The sequence below is a fragment of the Typopeltis vanoorti genome, chromosome 9 (assembly GCF_054136105.1).
Source record: "Typopeltis vanoorti isolate ZY-2024b chromosome 9, IOZ_Tvanoo_1.0, whole genome shotgun sequence".
Classification (NCBI taxonomy): Eukaryota; Metazoa; Arthropoda; class Arachnida; order Uropygi; family Thelyphonidae; genus Typopeltis; species Typopeltis vanoorti.
In genome coordinates this window covers 103,124,552-103,152,308 of record NC_143557.1, presented here as the reverse complement: position 1 = coordinate 103,152,308, position 27,757 = coordinate 103,124,552, and the positions used below count along the sequence as shown (strand labels likewise).

The 27,757-nt window shown below is 36.3% G+C and overlaps 1 protein-coding gene across 3 annotated transcripts; it reads left to right on the top strand.

Annotated features, from left to right (window-relative positions):
• Positions 1-26,185, top strand: LOC150103353 (techylectin-5A-like). Of its 3 annotated transcripts, none has more exons than XM_090397765.1 (7): positions 17-59; positions 1,138-1,375; positions 2,403-2,578; positions 13,292-13,437; positions 14,011-14,116; positions 23,953-24,117; positions 25,605-26,185. In XM_090397765.1, exons 3-7 carry the CDS (start codon positions 2,407-2,409, stop codon positions 25,886-25,888), a joined length of 873 nt encoding a protein of 290 aa, XP_090253891.1. In that variant the 5' UTR covers positions 17-59; positions 1,138-1,375; positions 2,403-2,406; the 3' UTR covers positions 25,889-26,185. The 3 variants fall into 3 exon arrangements, with proteins under 3 accessions (XP_090253890.1, XP_090253891.1, XP_090253892.1); XM_090397766.1 differs by having other exon boundaries at positions 1,138-1,386; XM_090397764.1 differs by lacking the exon at positions 1,138-1,375 and having other exon boundaries at positions 1-59.
• The last annotated feature ends 1,572 nt before the right edge of the window (positions 26,186-27,757 follow it).

Here is a 27,757-nt window from a genome sequence, read left to right as displayed (position 1 = left end):
GTTGAACAACAAACTGCCGTAAGCAGCTGTATGACTATAAGAGGAGATTATTTCATCAAGTAAGTGAATATCATTGATTTTCTTTATACAGTCTATTGGTTATGGTTTTGACATTTTTCCGAAGAGAAGTGAAAATTAATTAGTAGGTGATTGTCAGGATAAAAAACATAACATAATTCAATGAATAAGAAATAAACACATTTTGAATTTGAGTATAAGGTTAGATAATACAGAAAGAAATACTTCTTTTAAATGCCAAACATTGAACTTTTTCAAGATAATTTTGGCCTCCAATAAGCATCGTGAATTTCGGCGGTCTATGACTAGGACTTCATCTACTACTCCCGTGGAATTTGAACCTACGGTTTGGAGAAGTGCTATCCATTCCTGCCAGCCAGGCAGACAAATATTCGAGATCAATGGTGACATTAAACGATTAGCATAATTAAAAACGACCGTGCAATCAGTGAGTCTTAAAGAGGCTTTTGTTTGATTTTCTTTGGATTTTATGACCAAAGCAACCCAGGATATGAGGTCAGTTTTATTAAGTCTGTCAATTGCGTGGTTCTAATAGCGGATGTTTTTGATTTGCGGGATGAAAAACCTCAGTTTCCAGGATGAAAAACACTGCCAGCTCCATACGAGAGCGGCTAACGGTCTTAAAGAGAATGAAATCAGAAGTTGCTGTATTTGAGAGAAGAAATTCGTAGCTATTATCTAGTAAAAAAATATAGCATTATTACAGTATTATGTTTTTGTTCAATTTTGTTGCATTTTATTCAGTTTTGTTGTATCATTCAGATATGTTGCATTTTATTTATTCCGGAGTTAAATCTTTCAGAAATACAGGCAACCAAATGTTCTTCGTAACTGTAGTAATATTTATTTATCCCATTGTTATCACGTTTGCATTTTGATAGTAATTATTATACTCTCATATATACCATGAAAAAAAAATCACAGAGGACTACTTTCTTTTACCATTATAATTGCAATGCATATTACAAGGAACACTAAAGAGATAACTTATTTATTATTTATTCTATTTAGAAATTAGCAGAACATATTTATCTTTTAACTTTTACATAAAGTTGTGCTCCACTGTCACTGATTTAATTATTTTTTTTTTTTGACTAGATGGGTGAAGCAAGAATGCTTTTCATATTCCCCGTTATCTGTAGAAGAAAATCTATGGATGGGGTGTTATTGAGCTATAAGTTCTGGTCATGGCAGGGTAACGGCAATAGCCAAGCCTCAGATTAAAACTTCATTGGCTACAGTATTGCCGTCTGTTATCCTCTGGAATTGTCATCATCATATATGCCCGGAAAAAAAAAAAATCCAAAAAGTTATCATGTTCTGAATATACAAAAAAGTAAATATTGTGTATGTATAAATAGAATTAAATAATATCATATTAAAATAAATTATACATTAAATATTAATCAAGCCTTAAAGTACAAACCATTAGGAAAAAGAAAGCCAGGGCGTCCTCTTAAATGATGACTTCTAAGGCCGGAACAAGCCATGCTAGGTCCAAATCCTTGATACGCATGATGGTGATTATACATTAAATATAAATTATTAAATAAGTAAATGAAATTATATTTTATTAAATTATTAAATTAGAGATGGTCAGTACACATATATTCTTTAGCAGAAGTGTTGAAACATGGAAAGTGAATCTATAAAATAAATATTATAATTTATTTATTATGTGAAAAGCACATTTTGGTTGATTATTATTTATGTAAAATAAAACAGAATATTTAATTTACATTAGCAAATAAAATTTTCAGCCCTGATATTTATTGGAATAATCTATAATTATAGTGTTACCAGCTTTTTGATCGTGAATCGTCTTCTCTGAAAAATCAATACATCCGTTTTTTTTTTTCCCTTCACACACAGAGAGAGTAGTATTTACATATTCAAGGGCTCGAAGAATCCCATCTAAGTATCTTTATAAGGATTTTTTTTAAATTTTTATATATATATATATTTATATATATATATATATATATATATATATATATATATATATATATATATATATATATATATATATATATATATATATATATATATATATATATATATATATATATATATATATATATATATATAATAAAAGAACAGCAGACAGAAACAGAAAAGTATAGAACTAGAGAAAGAGAATAAATTTCCCCTTTCTTTCTTTATTTATATATATATTTATTTTTTTTTCGTTTTGTTAAAACTAAGCAGATTATTAGTCATTTTTATGTAAACTTTTGAAAGGTGTTTGAAAGTTATTTTAAAATAAAATCAGTTTCTTAAAATTTTTTAACTATATAAACTATATAAATTTATTTATATTTATGCATATTTATATATAAAAATTATTTTTATTTATTGGATAGATAAATGTCAAGGTTCTCGAATAAAGTGATTGTGATACTTGTGGTAGTCAGCTTCGCCACAGATGCTTACATAAACAATTATGATCACAAAAGAGCAGAATGTACAGGAATGGACTTTGAACATATGCTAAGTACAGCAGTGGAAATGATCGACAATGCTAAGAAACTAGCTTCAGGTAAGCATTGGAATTAGTCATGTACAAAAATCTTTAGTATACAAAAGTTGAATATCCAAGAAATTTGAATGTGGAAAGGCAACTGGAGTAGATTAGTTGCACTTTTCGAAAAAAATAATAAAAACATTTAGAAGATATGGTGTAACACGCGCAGTTTGCGATGATGTAGAACAAATTTGCTATAGTAGTGTACAATAGAATAATATTGAAATGAGGAGACAGCGAGAAACGTCGGAGAGGTATAAGGGATATTACTGAATTTCTAAATTTAGTAATGTCCCTTAGATCACATCAAAGAAGTCGACACAAGCTGCTAGAAAATAGCATCGATTTGGTTATAATCCCCTTTACAGTTAAACAGGCATGATAGCGATGGACCATGCTAAATATTAAGATATTTGTAAGATTCTGTGGCAGAATCTCATCTTGCAATACAGCAAACTTTAGTTCATCAAGTGACCAAGGCGGGAAAAAAAGCGAAAACTCGCCGCATTGCAAGTCAACACTTGCAATGCGGCGTCCAAAGGACCACACATGTTTGTTCAATCAGATTTACCTCTGGTTATTCTGCTGACAATTTTTATCGTTGGATATCGTTGGTTAGTTTCAAGATACTACTCCCCACCATTTGAGCTTTTTGGGCAGTGGCATTCTCATGCCTGAAAAGAAAATCTAGACCAACCGCGCCCCAACAAATCCGAACATAGGGTTCGACAATATGCTCTCGGTACCTTTGCGCAGTTGCTGTATCCCCTATCAAAATATGAATAAGGATTCTGCCGTTGATCATTATTCCATTCTCCACACGAGAACACTTCCTGCACCGTAAATGTCCCTTTCCATGACGTTGTAGGGATGATCCCGCATTTCTCGTTCACTCCAGACCAAACAATGTCTGGAATCCGTTTTTAAGAAAAAATGGGACTCATCAGAAAAACAAAAGTGTGTTCCATTTGTCAGAGAGCTCCAAGTCATATGTTCATGGTACAGGTTTCAACATGCTCTACGATGGTTCGTAGTTAATTGGATACACACCGCTGGCTTCCTTCTGTAGGATCAAGTTGAATTGAGCCTCCATAACATCGACCGGTTGGAAATTGTTTCATCTGTGGGACGCAATAATCTCAAAAGACAGTTGGTGAAAGGACATTGTTCTGTTCCGCCTTGGTGTTACAACCAAAGAGAAGTCTGTTCAAATTGATGTACCCTCCGATGACATTGGCGAGATCTTCCTGTCTCCTGACAATGCGTCCATAGCATCGAAACGACATCTCTTGATACATAAACCAAAGTGCCACTTTCGCCTTTGATTGCCCGGCTTTAAACCTTCTGATGGCCTGCTCTCAATGAGATATCTGAACGATGATGGCTTGCCATCCTGAAAGTATTGGAGTGTGGCTAACTCACAGGGCAATTAAAAAACAGAAATGAAATAATGTGGTCGCAACCTGTTTTTATAGGCATAAGTAATTTATATTGTATGTGGACCTGTTGAATAGGAGATCAACTTCTATTGAGTATTCAGCATTTGCAATCCAGAATGCCATAATCCTGTTATATCAAATATTCGCCTTCGGAAACACTGTTAGAAATATAGTATTCATTAAGAAATATTTTGATATGTTACTTTTGTTAAACAACGCATTTACACAGGAAATTGTATGAAATAGATGATTCAGAGGATGAATTTCGAATAACTGGAATATTGCCCAACTATCAAAAAAGAAATGAAACTGAATGAGAATTACAGAGGAATTTCCTCACTCTTTCGGGTATGATTATGGACGCATACTTGAGAAGGGGCATAGAAAACTATGGAAGATAAACGTGAGGAAGAACAATTTGGATTCGGGCCAAATATAGGTTATCATTAGATTTTCATTTTAATTCAAACAATTCATTTAGTACATGGAAATATAACGGATTTTGTATTATAAGTTTTATACAGTTGTATGCGGCCAACATATTGTATACTTAAGCTGCAAGTCACTTAGAACTGAATTGGTACAGAAAATACCAGTTGAAATAGATTGCCCCCTATTTCAACTGTTAACCATCATCTATGAGGATCACTTCATGAAAGAAAATTGCACTTAAACTAATAACAAAATTGAAGACATACAATTCAGCTCTTATCGTCGGCTTGTCGAGAGCTCCTGAAAAGATTAGTAGTATTTTGTGTTAACATTAGATATTTTACTAGAATTTTAAGTAGTATTGTTCTCTTTTTGTTTCTTGGTGTGTCTGTGCAATTTTTGCGTGTTTTCTGTTATTTGAATTATTATTTTTAAGATAAGAGAGCGTACACATGGCACCGATAAAGAAAAAAATGGCGGCCAGGTCGCCATGTTTGTTTAAGAGTTTTGATGTAAACGAATTTATGCAATGTGCTGTCTGTGAGATGTATGCCTTGCGAAGAGCGGTGGGAGTCTGGTTAGAAAGTGATAGTGGAGTTAATATGTGCAGAAAGTGTAAAGAGAATGAGGATTTCAAGCGTGTTTCGTGTGGCGAGAGTGATATCGTTAACGATAGCCAGAATGTAGAAAATGGCGGCGTGCTAGAGAATTGCGTGGTAGTGCCGGATAGGTGTGAGAGCGTCGCTGAAAGTGTAAATGAAGGTAGAAATACAGAACGAATGGATGATTTGATCGATAATGAAAATGGTGAGATAAATGCGAGTAGCGAAATTGCCCGTTTAAACGGTGCGATACACAGAGCTAAAAGACAACTGGAGTGTATGGAAAAATGTGTGTTGAACGTACCGACAAATAACCGGCGGAAGTCTCTGACGGCAAACAATAGAATGTTCGTAAACGTCTATAAAATGAAGGAGCGAGTGCTGTATGGGGATTCGCTATGAAGAGGTGTAATAATTGAGAGTTTAACGAAGTCGTACCAGTCGGGTGCGAACATAAAGGACGTCAGCGAATCTATTCGACTGCAAAAACAGAGGGTGAAAGAGATGATAATCGTGGCAGGAACGAATGATTTGAAAGAGGACAAAATGGAAACGATAGAGGATGTGAGGGAATTATTTGAGGTAGCAAAAGAGAAGAGTGAGAGAGTTAGGATGGTGAGTATCTTACCGCGGTATGACAGCGAAGTGTTTAGAAGGAGAGACATAATTGCCAATGACTTTATGCGTGGGTTATGCATGGAGAGTGGCGTGGAATTTGTGGATGTGTGGAATGAGTTCGATGTGCGAAAGGACATATAAGATGGATGGGTTACATTTGAATGGAGTTGGTGTATGGAGACTTGAAAAAGTGTTGATGAATGATGTGGAAGTGGATGTACAGACTCAGGGAAACTAGATTTATTAAGGAGGGGGTAGATATGCAGACTTTAGGGAGGCAGTTAAGTGTATGAATGAGCATATTATGCCCGAGCGAGTACGAAGGACAACAAATCAGAATCGGATAGTTAGTATAAGGCATCAAAGTAGGGATAGGACAAATGGGCTTCTGCAATTCATGTACACTAATGCCAGGAGTATTAGGAACAAGAAGGAAGAGTTTTTGGCCATGGTTGGCACTTCCAGGCGACAGGTTGTTGGTATTAGTGAAACATGTCTGACAGAAGATGGTAAAGCTAGTGGGATTGAATGCGACGGGTATAGCGTGTTCAGGAGTGACAGGGTGAATAAAATGGGGGGAGGAGTGTTATTGATGATAGCTGATGAGCTGCAGCCAAGGAGTATAGAAGTTGAACTGCAGGATGGAGAAAAAAGCACATTTGAGGCTGTTTGGTGTGAGATAGAATCTAGCAGAACAAAATATACAATTGGGTGCTGCTATAGACCAGGTGATGGAATGGATGGTGGGGAAAGTATGCATAAGCAAATAGAAGAAATTAGTGGAGGAAGGGTAATTATTATGGGTGATTTCAATTATGATAATATTGACTGGAAAGAGGAGAGGGCACATGGGAGGAAGGAATTGGATTTTATGCGGTTATTAAGGGACAACTATCTGCGGCAATATGTAGTGGAAAATACCAGGGGAAGAGAGTGCTGGATCTAGAAATTGCAACTGAGAATGTGGCTGTAACGAACATGACCATGTTGCCACCAATTGGTGAGAGTGACCATAAGGTCATGACTTGGGAGGTGGCTAAAGGAGTGGAATTTACAATTAAGACAGGGTACATGTGGAATTACCGGGCTGGTAAGTATGACAAGCTTTGGTGTGTGCTTGGCTCAGTGCCATGGCATGTAAAACTGCCAGGGCTGGATGTTGATAGTGCATGGGAGGTGGTTAAGAACTGTTTGCAGGAGGCAATGGTAGACTGTATACCAAGAGTCCGAATAATAAATCAAGTAGGGGTTAAATGGATGAATAACACTATTAAGCTTGAGCTGCAAAAAAAGAAACAATTGTGGAGGGAATTTAAGGAGAAAGGTGACCATCAGGCGCAGGTACAGTATAAGGCTCAGGCCAGGATGGTAACAAGGGTGGTAAGAAAAGCAAAAGCGGATTACGAAAGAAAATTGGCCATGCAGGCTAAAGAGAATCCCAAACAGTTTTTTCAATATGTTGCAAGTAAAAGGAAAAATGCTCATGGTAGAATGATCTTAAAAAATGCTGAGGGTAGGGAGGTAACTGAATCAGTCGATATTGTGGAATTACTGAGCGAGCACTTTGCAAGAGTATATCATCCAGGTGGTGACTTTGCAGGAATGGAAGAACCAACAGCTTATACTGGAATTGTGATGAATGAAGTAGAGGTAACTAGTCTATTACAGAACCTCAATGTCAATACATCTGTGGGATTGGATGGTATACCAGCTCGTGTCGTACGTGAAGCGGCTAAAGAATTGTCAGTGCCCTTGACCATTTTGTTTAATTTGAGCCTCGTGTCTGGGTCAGTCCCAAGGGGTTGGAAAGAGGGGAAAATAGTTCCGCTGCACAAAGGTGGTTCCAAGACTACTGTTAAAAATTACCGGCCGATCAGTATAACAGGAATCATTATCAAGGTCTTAGAGAAAATAGTCAAGAGGAAAATACAAGATTGGATAGAAGAAAATGGGATACTGTATCGGGGACAGCATGGTTTTGTGAAGTGTAGGTCATGCCTCAGTAACTTGCTCACGTATTATAACACAGTGACGGCTGAACTGGATAAGGGTAATGGGTTTACAGTGATTCTACTGGACCTTGCTAAGGCCTTTGACAGAATACCACATGGAATTATAATCAGTAAATTGCAGCATATGGGGATGGACATAGGGTTGGTGAGATAGATAGGAGGGTGGTTGACGGAGAGATATCAGAGTGATTTATTCAGGAGTAGAGTCCACAAGACAGCCCGTGACTAGTGGTGTGCCACAAGGATCTGTTCTTGGACCACTGCTGTTTAATTTGTTCATAAATGATATAGGAAAGGATCTGAGAGGAACAGTTCATTTGTTTGCGGATGATGCGAAGTTGGGTAGGGCAATAGTGATTGCAGATGACGTCAAAATTTTACAGGATGATTTGGATAAATTGGAGGTCTACGCTAAGGAGAATGGATGTCAATTTAATGTGGCAAAATGTAAGGTTATGCATTTTGGGGTGAAAAGACTGGCGGCAGTTTACTGCATTGGTGGAACTGTGCTCCAGGAAATTGATGAGGCACGAGATTTAGGAGTGTTGGTGGATAAGGAATTGAAATTTAGGGGACACATTGCAAAAGTGGCCAAATCAGCTCATCAAATCACTTGGTTGCTGAAGAATACGTTGACAAGCAGAGACAAGCAGGTTATTGTTCCTCTGTATCGAGCCTTGATAAGACCCCATTTCGACTACTGTGCTCAGATTTGGTCACCTAGGTTTCTTCTTGATGGGGAGGAGGTGGAGAGGATCCAGAGGCGAGTGACCAAGATGATAGCAGGTCTGTGGAATGAACCTTATGAGAACAGGTTGAGAATTTGTGGGTTGCAAAAATTGGTTGATAGGCGGAGGAGGGGAGATATGATTGAGACATTCAAATTACTGAAGGGTTTCTATAAAATTAATTCAGAAGATATTTTTGAGAACAGGGCTGGTTGTGGGAGGACTAGGGGACATCCATGGAAACTGGGCAAAAGTGTGGTTAGTAAAGGTGTTAGAGCTGGGTTCTTTACTTTTAGAGTGGTGAATGAATGGAATGCGCTCCCTGAGTCTGTGGTGGATGCTGTGACAGTGAATGAGTTTAAGGCGAGGTATGATGGATACTGTATGAATGTCGAATAGTTGTGATGAATATGATTTGTGGCCTCCCTCGATGAGTCTAATGACTCCCTGGAGTTGCCCGTAATAATAGTAATAGTAATAAATACTGGCCATGTTATAATCTTCAAATCCATTACAGGTTTTCTAGATTCTTTAACTAAATTAATTACCTACTGTAAACTTGCCTGAAAATAAGAAAATCACCAATAAAAGGTTAAAAGCTATGAAAATAAGCAGGAACACAGAAAAACCTGCATTCTAAGTGGAAAACTTGCAGAACAAAGAAATCCTTTGTCTATGTAGGCACAGTTTTTGTAAGGATTAGAACTGGAATATAGGAATAGCAGTAGAATGATTGAAGCGCTGATTGTTGGAAGCCAGCTAAAGAAATTTATATAGGATAAGAGAGAAAATATCCAACGCAGCAGTATTTAAACACTGTTGAAACCATATTAAACTTACGGATCTGAAAGATGAGTTAGAAATAAAATAGTTGATATAAAACTGGAGGCTACAGATATGCATGTATTCTGAGAGAGTGAACTGATGACCTCAATGGCCAATTATATAAATAATAAAGATATTAGGAAGGAACGCGATCTGTTAACATTCCATAAGTGTGAGCAGAGCTAATCTAAGGAAGAATAGTTACTTAGAGAAGAAAGTTAGCAAAAGAGGAGTTGTTTTTAGCTTTTTAGGTATGTCACAATTACAGGAAAAGGAATCAGCGGAACACCAAGTTCTGGGGGAGGGAGGAAGGATGCAGTGGGAAGCATTCTAGAAGACAAAATATGAGATTATTGAACATGAAAGTTGGAGAATAATGTAAAGAGTGGTGTCTTGCTCCTATCTTGCGCCAATAAATTCGCTCAACCAGAAGATACGAAGACCTGTAGAGGTTCGTGCCAAAACGTTATTGAGCTTCATATGCTTGATTTCTGCGGAAGGGCTGCAATGTACACATACCAACTACTGAATTAGGAACTTTTATTTAAAACAGTGGTTTCCATATAGGCATGCGAGCGCCAGTACAGGCGTCTTCAATTGTATGTGCATAGTTCGGCGGGATATGAGTCAGGAACAACCTTCATTAAATTAAATGCATCGTTCAACTTCTGCACGAAGGAAATTCTGTTTTTCCGAACAAGGCCTTTTCAGACCAGCGAATTTACAGTTAGACAAGCAGCAGGGTTATTTTTCCACTGATTAAACAATCGGGATATCTCACCTTTTGAGAAACCAGTCAGCTCTGCTGTTGTCGAAATCGTGGCTTTAGCCAGAGGGGCACCCACAATAAGCCTTTATCTAACTTTAAAAGATCATTTGCTTTTCCCATTGTGATCAACACTGTTGACTATTACTCACCATCAGCATTCTTAAATAATTGCCTAGAACACACGTGGTGAGGCACGTGACCCAAGTATTTTGCATATACGCTGGATGTTTAAAAGACGTTTAAAGGGCGCTTACGCACATCTGCACAAAGGTTTCTAATTCAGTAGCCGGTATGCCGACTAAACATCCTTTTTGTAGCCCCACGTTTACTCCAAACACTATTTGGAATTGATCTGCGCTGCACAGAGTTCCCCATGACTGTAGTATACACGTTGAAAATGTATGGTAAAGAATGATGAGTCATAATATAACTTATCCACATGAGCCAGGGAATTTATATAAAAATAAATAAACTGAGTATGAGACATTGGCATTCTGGACATTTCTATGTTGATTGCAATATGACAATTTGTGCAAACCAATAGGTTGAATATCTCCATGATAATTCACCTTTTCATGCTGCGAGTGTTATGATACAACATGCTTGTAGGAAGAGAAAATCGGTGCACTGGACTCATTCTATAAACTCTTTGAAAGATTAATAATTTTCAAGAACTTAAGCCAACACCTGTGTCTTTTCTGAAGGATTCTAACGGTTAACGTTAGAATAAAATAAAATAAAATAAAAGTAATCTTTCCAAACTAGGTTGATCATATTTCCTTGAGACAAAATCGGGACGGGGATTACGTAATATTCATGAAAAGATATTAAATAAAGTTTCATTACATAAATATATTGAGCTCACCATTTTCTTCAGTGAAAGAATCCATACCAAAAAATTTAGGTAGACGTAGAGGGGGGTGGGGACTGTATTTCACCACGATCGTACCCTGAATATTTATCCGATGAAGTGATCTTACTCGTTCAGGCTGTCCTGTATTTCTTTCCATTCAGGTGTCTTCCTTAGTAGTACACACTTGGACTTCTCAGCGTTTCTAAACTGCACTTCCACTTGTTGACATGTTCTAAGCTGGTTTCATAGAAATTCTCAACTACCTCAAAAAACTTAGCCTCATTAATTTCTCCTGAATCTACTAACATTTTCAGTTGTTTTTTTGACATCAGTAGTTACAAACACTTCACTTTTTCTGGACTCTAAATTGTTTACAAGATTTTCAATGTTCATGGATACTTCTGTAGCTGAAATATCTTTTCCAATTAAGTTAATGTATGAACATAGACACTTGATCTCTTGCAAATGACAACCACAATTTTAAACACGAATCTTCAAACAATATTCGCAACATAACAGTGCATTTTTCTTAAGAAAATAAGAACGAAGCCCATCACACATGTTTAAAATTCTATCAATTGATGAACCCAAGGACAAAAATCTTGTATTTCCATGCTCTAATAATTTATCGTAATTGTTTCTTGCAAAGTCGCAAAAATTTTTCAGTTCTTCAATTCTGACATATATATTGAAGTATTTGTATACTTTTACTGCAAAACATTCAATATCAATTGATAGTTTTGCAGTAAACAACAGCAGAACTCGTTTGAGACGCACAAGTGTTGCCAACAAGTTTTTTTTTTTTTTTTCTGAATAAATCACTGCAGATTCGATATTCAGTATCGAACAATGCGACTCCATGGTTATACAAATTACTGATATCGATATACGATTATAGGTTATGAATAATAATTTATGATTGATCAATATTAAAGTATATTTATAGTTTTTATTAAAAACGGGACAAAATTGACATTTTTATTAAAACGACGGGACGGCCAGGAAATATGAAAAAAAAAAAAAAAAAAAAAACCGGTTCTGTCCCGTTCAAAACGGTACGTATGGTCAGCCTATTCCAAACCCAACGTTCAAGTTTCTTTGCGGTTAATTTTTTTGCAAATTGATATATGGTTATATCGTTATATTTTTACAAAAATAACAAGGGCAGAAATTATTTCTCTGTCGTCATTTTTTTTAATATTAATGTATATTTATAGATTATAATTTGTGTTATTCAATCTGCGTCTATTCCATTTTAGTGTAAAATATAAATAAAATATATATTTATAGATTATAATTTGTGTTATTCAATCTGCGTCTCTTCCATTTTAGTATAAAATATTTATAGATTATAATTTGAAATTTTAGTATATTAAATATTAAATATAGAAGAAAATATCAGGAAACATATTGTTGTATGTCACATTATGTAACACTAAAAATCTTTCGTTTTAGAAACATGAGGCATTCGTATAATTTTAAAAAATTGGTGTATTATATTTTTAAAAAAGAAATGGAAAATATTAATTAAAACTTAGTATTTTCCCCCTTCTAAATTGCATTTTTAAATTTTATATTCTTATATTTTAATATCAATTTTTTTATAAATTAAAAAATAGTTATAATATTCAAATAATTAAAATAGTCATTTTATTGCTATGATTATTACACAGTTTTTCGATTGAATTGTTTTGAAATGACGGGCGAAGTAAATAAAACTTCTAGGCCGGTATACTATTGTCTGTTTCTCAGATATCCAATTTCTGGCTAAAAACCCCTCTACCTTAGTAAGGCTAATTCTCCAAACTGAAAAGCCAACCCCCTATCCTTATAAAATTTCTTAGCGTCCTCTCACATGAGATTCCAAATCAGGTTTGTACCAAACAAACGTCATATATCCAGTCTGTGTGGCATTCTACACGATGATGTCATCACGTATCATAATGTCAGAAGTATTGTAAAATGTTTACAATTATCTTAAGTTCATTAGCACTAACTTTAGTACTGATAACGAATTCCTTATAGTCCTTATAAGGACTGGCTTAAAGGGGCGAAGCAAGAATGCTTTTCATATTCCCCGTTATCTGTAGAGGACAGTGTAGGGATAAGGTGTTATTGAGCAATTAAAGCTCTGATCATGGCAGGAGGGTAACAGCAATAGCTGAGCCTTAGTTAGAACTTCATTGGCTACAGAATTGCCATCCATTACCCTCCAAGGATATTGGATTGAATGAATCAATCACCGCATCTCACGGTCGATTGATTCCCATCTCACCCCTGATAACGAATTCACTTTTTTCTATTTATTTATAGAATTTTTATTATAATATACATTTTAGGGTGTGTGAAGTAAAATATAAAATAACTGGGCAATTAATAATTAATTTCTTTTGTTAACAGCAAATTAGAAATTAGTACTTTAAAGATGTATTTTTTATTATTTCAAATAGATGGAATGAAACCAGTTGACTGTGCTAGTATCTTCAGCACTGGTCACAAGAAAAGTGGAGTTTACAATATATGGCCGCAGAGTCGACTTGTTTCTGGAAGTTTTGTAGTATATTGTGATATGGTCACCGATGGAGGAGGATGGACGGTATGTTATAACATATTTCAGATTTATATGTATGTAAATCCCGTGCCAATAAAACAGAATATAATAAAATAAATTTAATGGATTTTAGTCATAATTATCGCGACAAGACTGTCCTTATTTAGTTGAAAATTTTGTATTTTTTAAATAAATATACTAAGTTATTAGAAAATTAAAAATTAAAAGCTAGTTACTATTTATTAATTAATACTAATAAATAGTAACTAGCTTTCGTTTTGTACAGGCGATTTATACAGGACCAAAGATAAGCACTATCTAATTAAACATAAAGTAATTATATAGTAGAAGAAGATGATGATGATGTAGCGATAATGATGATGATGCAGTAATCTTGAATTACTCAAGAATATTTCGAGTGGTTCGGCTGTTTTACAGATGCGTACACACAATAAGAAGCTACACATGCCACAAAATCAATAAATAAACTATATTGATAACTTGTATAGTTTTTTTATTATAATGTTGTTAGGAGGAAAAAATAATGAAACTAATAACTTTTCAATAGATAGAATTTTAAGGTCGTTTGATGTTTTAAAGAAAGTTATTTTCTTTTAGGTGATACAAAGAAGAGGAGATTACGGAAAATCAAAAGATTTTTTCTACAGAAATTGGGATGACTATAAAAATGGTTTTGGAGATGTAAGGCAAGATTTTTGGTTAGGTAAGTGCCCTTTTTGTTAATTTATATGTTGAACATAAATATTGCTTATGATGAAGTTCATAATGTAATTAAACCTGAAAAGTCTGAAACAGTTGTTGCGAGGGTAATTTCGCAAATTCTTCACACTGTACTCCTGTTATTAAACTAAATATTCATTCAACAAAATACACTTACAGACCTTGAGAGTAACGTCCATTCTGTCTTATCTGCTCAACTCTTCAACTTCTGTGTAAGACTTGTATCCTCGTCAAGTATCCTTGGAGTGGTTCTTTCCACTCGGGAAACAGATTGAAACTTGGAGAACTCATGTCAAGACTCTACGGGAAGGTGAAGAACTACTTTCCATCCCTACTTTTTCATAAGATAGACACTTTTCGTGATGCATACTGCCGTGAAGCATGTAGACTGGCAATATCGAAGCTCCTTCGGATTCTTTTCCCTCTTGAAATCTTATTTATCAGTACACGACCACAAAAAACAGAAATAGTTTTTTATTCAGAACTTGGCTTACAACTGACGTTCAGGTGGAAAATCCCACCTGACCACACAACCACGGTGTGCATAACTTTTGACATGACCTATCTTCATATGTCTTAGATTTCTCTTTTGTAAATGACAGTACCATCCACCAAAGGTGACAAATGTATAGCACATAGGTACTGTGGAGGTACTTAGGTTAAATAATCCAACGATCTTGCTGTAGGTTGATCAAAGGCAACACTTTTATACAAACTACTTCAGAAAGTAATAACAAGTATTGGTCTCATAAGTCAGTTTTAAAGGAGCGGTTAAAAAGGCATCTAGCACTAAAAATATTGCTACAACCATGCCACAATGAGATTCGAACATGGAATTTGTAAATTAGAGAAGCCATTTACGCCATAACTCAAGTCAGTATGCGAATCATACTTTCATCTTCTAGGTCTGTACTTTGAAGAAGAAAAAAAGTTGTTGTCTCATATATAATCTAATACTACTCCAACTTACGTATGCTGCATCATGCAGGATGTATGTGTGGTATAGTCTACATATGCAGTATACAGTTCCTTGTCAATAAACTTATGTGAATAATTTTATCGATACAGTAGCACTTTATGATCTTATGAACACATGAACATGATCTTATGAACACACACACACACACACACACACACACACACACACACACACACACACACACACACACACACACACACACACACACACACACACACACACACACACACACACACAATGTATATATGTATATATATATATGTGTGTGTGTATCTAACATGATGATGTGTGCGGAAATAGAATCTTATTTTGCACAAAAATGAACGTTAGTTCTAAACGTTGCCACTAGGGTGATACATGGCGCTGTAATACATGTAAATTACTCGTGATATTCGTGCGTTTTCGATTAGTGCGATATATTTTTTTGATACCCAAATTCGATTAGTGCGCCTCTAAAATTCGATTAGTGCGCCTATATAAATCTTAAAAATAAATATTACAGATTTTAGAAATTTTCTATCTATACATTTTTATGGCTAACTATTTTAAAAAATCACTCACCAGAATTAAATAATTTAGTTACCGATTTAAAATATTTTACAAAGTTATTTAATGGCATACTGCACTACTTCCATGTACAGTATGTTTCAAATTTTTACCGCCAAAATCTATGTCGTCTGCTATAGTACGTCCACAGATTCGAGACTCTTCGACACTTCTGCGCATGTCACAAAAAGGAGAATCCATTCGATAATAGGGTAATCAGTTCGTCTTCTAGGATGAGTTGTTTATTATTACACGTAGGAAAATTAACTTCTCTTTTATGATCATTGTAGTTTTTAACTATTTTGCTTGTATAACAGTGGGGAAATGTTATGTATGAAGCACGTGATTTCGCGTGTTGGCGATCAATTCGTACATCCTTCATTTCTTTCTCCCCTTCAATGATAACGTCCAAGAGTTAATTAAACCTCATTCTGAAGAATTTAGTGATTCCTACCTGCTAAATTTAGATGCACAGCGGGAAGATCCCGAAGAATATGAAGAAAATTTAACTACTGATAGTGAGCCCAAAGAGATTTCACAGAAACAATTTGAAAATATTTTTCGTACAATCGAAGTTTTTAAGCAGCAATGCTTAGAGGCTGACCCTTATGAAGAGAGAAGCAGTAAAATTTGCAGAAAAGAGTAGGGCAATAGGGATATACAGTCTTTTGTATGAAAAAAGACACAAAATGCCCGCCAAACTACGTTAGCTCAATTCTTTGTTAAGAAGTAGAAGAACTAAATTTATATTCTTAATATGTTTTATTGTCTTTCAGCTTCATGATTTTCCTTCAACTAGGTCCTCAGACATACCTTAATTCTTTCATAAAAAAATTAAGGTTCAGAAATGAGATCTGAGGAACGAATTATACATTTTCCTATAAGTTATTGTATTCGATTAGTGCGATTTCGATTAATGCGCCTGTTTTAAAGAACTCATTAGGCACACTAATCGAGTGATTGCTGTAATGCGAAAGTTTAGAACATTAAAGGGATTAAAAATGAATCCTATGACTGCAAATGGTTATGCAAAATGATCTGGAAATTTGAAGAGACAGGTTCTTTACATGTCAAACCTGGAAGAGGACGGGTGCCCATCGAATAACAGACACTGGAGGAAGCAGCCACACCGTTAGAGGAAGAAAGGATGGCAAATGCGTAGGAAGCAACAGCGCACGACGTATTGCACGGTTTTTAGACAAACCAGTAAGCACGATTCACAAAGTCGTAAGGCAAATTCTTCGCTGTTATCCTTAAAAGATTTCCCACGTTCAGCAACTGCTTAATCCTGACTGGGGTCCATGAGAGACATTTGCTCTGCAATTTCTTGATCAGATCGAAATGGTCAACGACTGGCAATGGAACATTTTCTGGACTGATGAAGTTCACCTCCATCTGGAAGGTGCTGTCAATACTCACAGTTGCAGAATTTGGGCAACCGCAAACCCACACGTCGTTCGGCAGATTCCGCTTCATTCCACGTCATCGTTTGGTGTGGTTTTACAGAAGAATTCATTATCGCACCTTTCATTTTCGAGGACCTCGAAAATAACCTGAACTGCTAATTGCCAGTCCTCTTCACATCGCCATTGCTGTCAAGCGGTTGCTTCAGACACATTTTACCGTGGGGAGAATCATCAGCCGCCATTTTCGTACAACGTGGACAGCGCGCTCGGCGGATCTGAACCCAACGACTTTTGGCTGTTGGGGACATCTCAAAGCCGTTGTCTATCATGGACACATAGCCAACTTAGTGCACCTCAAGCCCAGTATTACATGCCATAGAACATTTCTAGCGAAACTCTACGATCAGTGGTTAAGCATGCGATTTTGCGATTTCAGCAAGTTGCTGACAACAGAATATTGACCATGTTTTATATTCACAACGCGCCGTGTGTACAGTACGTTTTTGGCGCTTTGAATTACCCACTACAGTATTGCAGCGCCATGTATAGCCCTAGCGGCAACTTTTAGAACTAACGTTGGTTTTTACGCAAAAATGAAATTCCATTACCTCACACTTCATCATATTAAATATTAATTCGCTCTCCTGAGTTACTGAGTTACGACCTTTTGAAATATGGATTTTAATACACTAAATATACATGAAATATATAATTAAATCACATATTAACGATTAACGTTACTGGGTTCTAAGGGCGAAGCCAAAAGCTTTTATATTCCCCGCTATCTGATTGGGATATGGTGAGGGGAGAGTTTATGAGCTATATGCTCGCCCTGGGAGGACGTGCAGCTTACATATGAGTATTAGAAATTAATATGGCTTTTGGTCTTTTGTGTTTGTAGAGATCACTTTCGCTGTAAGTTTGATCAAAAAAAAAAAAAACGATTAATATTTCTGACAAAAAGGGTGAAGCAAAATGCTTTTCATACTTCCCGCTATCTGATAGGGTGAGTGGAAACAATTATGAGCCAATTGCTAGCCCTGAGCGTGCTTGGAGATTAAACATCAGAATTGGAGTTTAAAAAGGCTTTTGGCCTTTTATGTTTGAAGAAATCCGTTGCTTCGTAATTTGCAGCCAGTTGAACCACTTTGTTTGTGGTGTACAGATCCTTTGAAAAGAACTTGGTTGCTATAGTTTTCAGAAAAGTGTAAAATATAAGGGATATCTGTGTCCCAATTCTAAAAAAAAAAACCGTCTTTGAAGTGGATTATATATATTTAAATTGTACATGTTTTTGGTCATAAAATGTTACAAAATATAAGACTTATTATTCAATTGACCACATATTTAAATAAATATAAATATATGGTTTTAAATATATGGTCAATTGAATAATAAGTCTTATATTTTGTAACATTTTATGACCAAAACATGTACAATTTAAATAGTCTAATGAAACACAAAGTACGGTGCTTAGAAAAGGAAAAATGCAGAAAGGCCTAGCTATTGAACCACTTAACTTTCCTAAAAAGGTGCAGGGATTTCTCTATCATCCCTAAATTCCTTATAATAAAGGACATATTCAATCCATACAAGCCAAAAGAATTTACCACTACTCAGAGAAAGAATCCAACACATCAGGTACGATTTGAATATAAGTGATATTCATCATACATATCAAGGATTTAGACCTAGCGTTGCCTGTTCCGGCCTTAGAAGTCATTGTTGAATCGTTTAAGAGGACGTCCTGGTTTTCTTTTTCCTAATGGCTTGTACTTTAAGGCTTGTTTCGGCAATCTTTCTGTAATCGTTCATCGTTGAATCACGAAAGTATCAGTAGAAGAAGTAATGAACACTATCAAAGATCTCTTTCCTGCAGATATTACAAAGATGTTCAAGCATTGCCTACAATCAAATTTTTTCAAAGTTAACAACAAGGTATACAAACAACTAGAAGGCCTAGCAATGGGCAGCCCTCTGTCGCCACCACGTGCAGACCTTTTCATGGAGAAATTGAAGATGAAATCTTCACCAGCATTACTCCTAAACCTTCTATATGGTGGAGATATGTGGATGATATCTTCATCATATGGAAGGACAACTTGGAAAACCCACATATGTTTGTTAATAGAATCAATGCACTCCACAATAAAATAAAATTTACTCTAGAAGTAGAAAATAGCGAACAGCTACACCTCTTGGACTTACTAATAAAAAGACAAGGTAACAGTATCAAACTGTAGATTTACAAAAAAACCAACGGACACTGGACGATATCTACATTACTCTTCAAACCATCATAGGTCACAGAAACATAGCATCATCCACATGTTGAGAAATAGAGCTAGAAAATTTATCTCTGATGAGGAAGAAGTTCAAGCAGAACTGTCTCAAATAGCTACAACACTATCACAAAATGGTTATCCTCGAAACATCATAAACAAATTTCTATACAAAGATATCCAACAAGAAAGAACAGTCTCCCAGCAAATTTCAACAGCAGTCATCCCCTTTATAGGTTCAACTTCCACAAAAATTGCGATATTGTTAAAGACCCATAACATCAGGGTTGTATTTAAACCAACATATAGCATAAGACAGGTTCTAAGATCTCCTAAAGACAGTGTTCCATTTTATAAATATCCAGGTGTGTATAATATTCCTTGCACGTGCGGTCTTTCCTACATTGGACAGACTTCGAGAAGCCTGGAAATAAGACAGAAAGAACATATCGGCGATGTTAATCACAAAAAGACGATCACCTCCGGATTGGCACATCACATTTCAACTTCGAACCACACCATAGACTGGAATAACAGCTCCATGCCCTACGTAGACGAGGATTACAGACATCGAGTATTTAAAGAAGCAGCAGTTGTACTACGTACGGGCAGTAACCTAAACAGAAATCAGGGGGCCTTACTGAACGATACTTGGAAAAATCTAATTAATTCCCTCAGTTCAACATAGCTACAGTACGCTAATAATCATATTATTACGTTACGCGTTTGCATGTAACGTAATAGATATGTCACGGGAATGTGTTACCTTGGCTACCTAACAGGTACTAACGGTTCTTTGTATTCTTAAACCTTTTTGCATTTACCATTTTTTGTACTGTGCAAGCCATGAGAAAGCTAGTCAGTTTCTAGCGAAACCGGTAGGCAATTTGTACGAACAGAATTGAATAATGTCTTATATTTTGGATTATATATATTAAAATAATATGAAGAAAGAATTGGTGTATTTGTAAACAAATGAATATTTATAAAATAATTAAAAATTTTACAGCTTTTTTGAAAAAAAAGTTTAACATATACTTTAATTATATTATTAAAAGAAATTAAAAATTAAAAAGAAAAAAATTAAATAAAAAAAAGAAAAATCAGAAATAAAATTTCACTAAGGAAATAAAGATTATTATGAATTAAATGAGATTAAATCTTCTTCCTCTTCTTCTTTCACTCTGCCTTATCCCATGTTAAACGGGGTCGGCGTACGAATCTTTAACCTTCCTCTTCCAAGTTCTCCGGTCCAGGGCATCCTTCGGACTCCATCCTTTCTCCCTAAGATCCTCTGTCATCTTATCCCTCCACCTGAGCTTGGGCCCGCCTCTTTTCCTCCTTTCCTCCAACTCCATATACTCCACTCGTTTACCAACATACTCCTCACCCTTCCTCTCAACATGTCCAAACCACCTCAGCCTACTTTCTTGTATCTTCTTGCCAATTGGTCCCACCTTAACCGTCCCTCTGATGTAGTCATTCGTTATCCTGTCCTTCTTTGTCACACCACTCATCCATCTCAACATCCGCATCTCCGTTACCTCCACCTTCCTCTCCTGTGCCTTGGTTATAGGCCACGTCTCCGCACCATGGAGCATCGCCGGCCTCACCACCATCTTAAAGAGCTTTCCTTTCCTCTTACAACTCACTCTCTTGTCGCACAGGACCCTGCTCATCTTCCTCCAATTCATCCAACCGCATGTTATTCAGTGCTGTATTTCCTCATCCAGGTCACCATTCCTCTCGACAACCGACCCAAGGTACTTGAATTTCTTCCCTGAAATTAGCCTTTCACCCTGGAGTCGTATGACGATATCCTCGTCACTCCCCGTTGACATATATTCAGTCTTCACCCAGTTAATTCTCATGCCACTCTTCTCCAATGCCTTTCTCCACTCTTCCAGGGTATTTTCAAGCTTCTCTCGGGATGATTCGCATAGAACAATGTCATCGGCAAACAGCATGCTCCATGGTGCCTCCTTCTTGAAATCCTCCACTAGTACATCCATGACCAGGTCAAAGAGGTAGGGCTCAGAGCTGACCCTTGGTGTAGCCCTACGACAATAGGGAACCCTTCTGTCATGCCGACACTAGACCCGACCTGAGTTTCTGTTCCCTCATACATCTCCTTCACCAACCTCACGTACTTCTCCGACACCCCCTTCTTCCTCATACACCTCCATACCTCCTGCCTGGCCATTCTGTCGTATGCCTTTTCCAGATCTATAAACACCATAGATCCACTTGCATCTCTCTATATTTCTCCATCAATCGCCTTAGCGCAAATATTGCATCCGTTGTCCCTCTTCCTGGCATAAATCCAAACTGTTCTTCACCAATTTTCGTTTCCTGCTGTAACCTTGCTTCAATTACTATTTCCCATATTTTTGATGTGTGTGACATCAGCTTGATTCCTCTATAGTTGCCACAGTCTTGAACATCTCCTCTTCCTTTGTAGATTGGGACGAGAATACTTTTCCTCCATTCCTCTGGTATCTTTTCCTGTTGGGCTATTTTACACATCAGATCCCATAACATATCCACGCCCTCACTGCCCAAACTTTTCGACACTTCCCCAGGTATCTGGTCTGCTCCCACAGCCTTTCCATTCTTCATTTTGCTCAGTACCCAAACCACTTCCTCTCTACTTATGTCTTGCACCGGTCTCTCATTTACCTCTTCATCTTCGAACCTCTCTCTTGGATTCTCCTCATTTAGTAGTTTTCGGAAATATTCTTTCCACCTTCCCCTGATTTTGTCCTCGTCTTGTAATACTACTCCTGAGGCATCCTTTATCTGCTTGACTGATGTTATGTCTTTCGAGGCCTTATCTCTGGCTTTCGCTATTCTCAACAACTGAGCTTCACCACCGTTTCTCTGCAGTTCTTCATAAACCTCATCAACTGCCCTCGCTTTCGCCCTTGCCACAGCCATCTTTGCATTTTTCTTTGCTAATCTATATGCCTCCTTGTCGGCTCTAGTTCCAGTCATGTCCCATTTTTTCTTTGCCTCTTTCTTTTCCTTGATCTCCAACTGCACCTCCTCATTCCACCACCATGCCTCCTTATCCTCAGATGGTCCCTTTCCTGATGTTATACCAAGCACCTCTTCTCCAATTTTTCTAATATTCTGATAATTAACGTCCCACCATTCTTCCACATCCTCTGGTAACTTCATTTCTTTCTGAATTTAAATTTCTCTTCTTTAAACTTATTCCTTGGTCCTTCCTCTTCCAATTTCCACCACTTTATTCTCCTCTGTAGCCACCACTTCCGTCTATTCTTCTTTTCCTCTTTTATATCACAGTCTACCACAACCAACCTGTGCTGTGCTGTGCTGCTAAAGTTTCTCCATTAATCACTTTACAGTTTTTCACCTCCTTCAGATGACACATAATATAGTCAATCTGACTCATTCTATCGCCACTCTTATAGGTTATCAGATGCCCAACTCTCTTCTTGAACCACGTTTTAGCTATAGCCAGATCGAAGGCCACAGCATATTCTATAATTTTTTTACCTTCTTCATTTCTTTCACCACTACTCCAACCTCCATGTACCCTTTCTTCACCACTTCGTCGCCTTCCTACATGCCCGTTCAGATCTGCTACGACGATCACTCTCTCACCATCAGGGATTCCCATTACTACTTGGTCAAGTTCTCGCCAGAATGTCTCTTTCTCCTCTTCATCACAACCTACTTGCGGGGCGTAGCCACACACTATAGTAGCCACACTTCCTCCCATCTCAAGCTTAACGCTCATAATCCGATCATTCTTCCGGCACACCTCTTAGACTCCACTCTTTAGCTCCTTATCGATGATAATTCCAACTCCATTTCTTCCCTTCTCATCCACACCGCTATAAAAAACAGTTTATATACCTCCGCCAGCTCCTTTGCTTTATTGCCTTTCCACCTTGTCTCCTGCACGCACAAGAACTTCAGCTTCCTTCTTCTCATCATGTCCACTATCTCCCTACTCTTCCCATTCATCGTACCCACATTCAGCGACCCGATTCTTACTTTACACACACTCTCTTTCTGTTGGACTCACTTCTTTAGCTGAACCCGTCCTTGGTTCAGTAGCCCTAGCCCACTTCTCACAGTCCTCGGGCGACAGAACTGCGCGTCGCTTACGGGGGACGCCCTAGCCGTGATCCTTTCGCTGTTATCTAACATTTCATCTTGGGTTTTGGCATGGTTTTTTTACGGCCGGATGCCCTTCCTGACGCCAACCCTCCCCATTTATCCGGGCTTGGGATCGGCACTGAGAAGACTAATTTGCCCTGATATTTAATTTCTGGCAATATCAGTAATTGTGCAGCCTTCTTCAAGCTTTCCAATAATTCTTCCCGGCACGAAATCACCTAGATGATGTAATATTTAATTACATAATCTAGGCGATGATGTAATTAAATATTAAATATTAAATATTTACTATTTGATTTAATTTGTAATATTTAATTTCATTTAATTAATTAAGATTAAATATTACTATGAATTAAATGGGAGAAAGAGAGATAGAGACCCGATGATTCCCGCCTACCATCATTCACATACAACAATTTTTTTAAATTATTTTTTTAATTATTATTATTATTAGGAAACAACCTGATATCTGCATTAACAAACCAGAAGCAGTATTCGCTAAGGATAGATATGAAGAATTTAGAAGAGGAATCGAGATTTGCTTTGTATGACTACTTCTGGACCGATGATGAGAGCTACAATTATACACTTCATTTTAAGGGATTTACTGGAGATGCCGGTAAGAAAAACAAAATTGGGAATTGAGTGAATTTTTAAAGAGAAACCTAAGTAAATGTAATTCTTTAAGTGATATCGATACAGAAACCTATAACACCATAGAATAATCACTTCCTAATTTGTATGCATTCATGTCTTTAAATTTTCTGAGCTAAGTGATGATATTTTGCACAAAGTTAGAATTTTGCAGGCTAACAGGATGTACTAAATCATTATTTGCTAAAATATCAAACCTTACAATTTTCATATAACAATCGAAGAATAATGAAACTAGTAAAATTATCCAGTATTTGAGTTCATTATTACGCACATCAAACTTTCTACAGTTAGATGGTTCAAGAGATTTCAAAAAAATATAAAATCTGAAATTTCGAAAGTGGATACCTAAGCGATCCTCTGACCTGTTCTTATGAAACGTGAGATCGCAACAGCATTGCCCGTAAGTAGGGTTTAATTGCTTACACGGTTTAGATTAAAGATATATTTGTTTAGTTCTGCCATGGATAGCACGTGAAGTAATGGAATTATGTTTATGATCGAAATGCCCTACATAATTTTCACTTTTGGTAATGGAATTTAAAATCGGACAGTCTTCTAGAAATGGCTTACGATGGTGCATCGTTGGACCAATGAAATTTCTATTGACTATTTTCGAAGATTACAACCGCAAATTCAGACGAATTTGCTTGTGAAAATTTGTATAACTGACGATTTCGAGTAGAAATCCGGTACACATTCAAATTTTCGAATCGCTCGCAAAGGGATCATGTGGTGGCGCTCAACAGGATAAAAGTCTGCACTAAGCGAATTGTGTTTGAAGGATACTCTTTTCGTGAAGGAATAAAGTTGCGAACTTGAATGTCTTGTAATGTCTCAAAGACATCATCTAGGTGATTTCATGCTGGGAAGAATTATTGGAAAGCTTGAAGAAGGCCGCACAATTACTGATATTGCCAGAAAGTTTGGAATCTCCCATAGCATTATATCCAGACCGGACAGCTTGCAAGTAAGCTCCATTCAAGCACAGGTACCGAATATCTTGTCAAACTATAGCAAGACGTCTAGAATACGCACAGAGACTGTTAGCCTATTTGAACAATCATTTTCCCTGTTGAATCATACTACCAGGTTCAATAACAGATCTGAAGCCACGTGACTCTTTTGTTTTCTTTTTCATTTTGGCAATACTGCATTTTATTGACCTTTTAATTTTTATTCAAGCATCTGAGATAGTGGAACACCTCAAATTGTGAAATATGAGTTTTAAACTGCATGTAATAAATTATAGCGATATTATTGCAATTGAAATGGATCTTCCTTTTTACATTTAAAATGTAATATTTAATCCTAAAATAACTGTAATATCCTTTCTAGATGGTAAACAAAAATATTATGATGTAAACATTAATGCATAAAAGAAAATTTAATTTTTTAAAAGTTTGATTTAAGTAATGGATTTTCTTTTTTTTTTTCTTTTTTTTTTTATAGGGGATTCACTCTCAAGTCATAAAGGACAAATGTTTTCCACCAAGGATAGGGATAACGATGTTCACGAGACTGCTAGCTGTGCAATTTCGTACAAAGGAGGGTGGTGGTACAGCTCTTGTCACGCATCTAATCTAAATGGGCTCTATTTGAACGGAAGTCATACATCGTACGCTGATGGAATCGAATGGAAGTCATGGACAGGATATAATTATTCACTGCCTTTCGTAGAAATGAAAATCAGGCCCTTATTTTTCTTAAATGAACAACAACTTATTCCACAGTAATCATTTTAAGAAGCTTCAAGATTGGGTTTGAATAACATTCGGTTACAAAAGCATTCAATTACATTTATATCTTAGAAATAAACCAATGGCAGTTTGCTGGATGAAAAATTCGAGCTTCGGGAAGAAAAAGAATAGCGGGCGTGGCAACGACTTGCTTTCTTAAAAGAACAAGGTCTCATTAATCTCAATTTACAGTTCACCTGCTTTGTATGCTATAACCACGGTGACCAAACTGTGGCTCTTCTTAAGTTTTATTGCGGCTCAACTAACAAATAAAAAATATTTACAATTTTTCTTAATTTTCTATTGTTTTTAATTTAATTTTTCAATTAACTACATTGCTGTTCGGCAATGTAGTTATATTTATATTACTTTGTCAGAAAATTAAAAAAAGATACAAAGGAATCAACTGACATTACACACCAACCACAATTAGCAATTTTTATTCGTTTCGTTCTTGAGGACGGAGTGACGCGAGATGAATTATTAGATTTAATAGCATTAAAAGATAGTACTCGCACGTTGATATTAAGGAAGCTTTTGATGCTGCCCTTAGATATGTTTCAGAAAGTAAATTTGTGTCTCTTAACAATTAACAAAAAGTAAATTTGTGCCTCTTAACAATTTCTGGCAGGTATATCTATCTATGGCTCTTACTGCAAAAACTCTGGCCATACGATACGAGATCACTTACAATTAAAATAGGCAATCCCTGGACAATTGCTTAAAACTTCTTATAGTCCTTATAAGGACTGGCTTAAAGGGGCGAAGCAAGAATGCTTTTCATATTCCCCGTTATCTGTAGAGGACAGTGCAGGGATAAAGTGTTATTGAGCAATTAAAGCTCTGATCATGGCAGGAGGGTAACAACAATAGCCGAGCCTCAGTTAGAGCTTCATTAGCTACAGCATTGCTATCCATTACCCTCCAAGGGTATTGGATTGAATGAATCAATCACCGCATCTCACGGTCGATTGATTCCAATCATTTCCGATTGCTTAAAACTTCCTTATAAGGACTGGCTTAAAGGGGCGAAGCAAGAATGCTTTTCATCTTCCCCGTTATCTGTAGAGGACAGTGCAGGGATAAAGTGTTATTGAGCAATTAAAGCTCTGATCATGGCAGGAAGGTAACAGCAATAGCCGAGCCTCAGTTAGAACTTCATTAGCTACAGCATTGCCATCCATTACCCTCCAAGGATATTGGATTCGCTTAAAACTTCACCTTGAAATGGTGTTATATATTTCTTTAGTATTAGGATAATCAGTTGGTGTCTTAGGGAAAAAATATACCAAAACTTGATATATTTCGTTCAATATATTCTAATAAAACATTTGTTAATACAACTGAATATTATTTGGGTATTTATGACTTAATTGTATTTATATTTTATATTTTTATAAAATTCTTATTATGATAAATGCCCTTAAATTATCATAAAATGTGTTCCGTATTTCTAAAAAGTTTTGCCATGTTGCCTTTCTTAGGAAACTACAAACTATACGAATATTTCATCATTTATGAATAGTAACTTCTGAAAAGTCTTTATTTTAAACGCATTTCAATCAGTAATTAATAAATAAATAAACAAATGAATTGTATTCATGATTTTATTTTTATCAAATAAACAATTTAATTGTTGTTTATCTGATGGTTTATCTTTCAGTGCACACTTCGATCATAGCGCAAGCAAACGGAAGTTCTGTTAACGTATGTTTCCTCTTTAACTGCTTTTGTACGTTTTCCAGTTTGTTTCTTATCAAGCAGTACAGAATAAAGAGTCAAAACTCATGATAATTGATTTCTTAATTATTTCTACTTCTTTCTAAGCAACACGCAACTAAATATAATTTTAAGGAAGATTTCCAC

Coding starts and splice junctions, on each gene's coding strand:
- LOC150103353 (XM_090397764.1), top strand. CDS start 2,407: ATGTCAAGGTTCTCGAATAAAGTGATTGTGATACTTGTGGTAGTCAGC. Junction 13,438..14,010: donor CCGATGGAGGAGGATGGACG/GTATGTTATAAC, acceptor ATTTTCTTTTAG/GTGATACAAAGAAGAGGAGA. Junction 24,118..25,604: donor GGGATTTACTGGAGATGCCG/GTAAGAAAAACA, acceptor TTTTTTTTATAG/GGGATTCACTCTCAAGTCAT.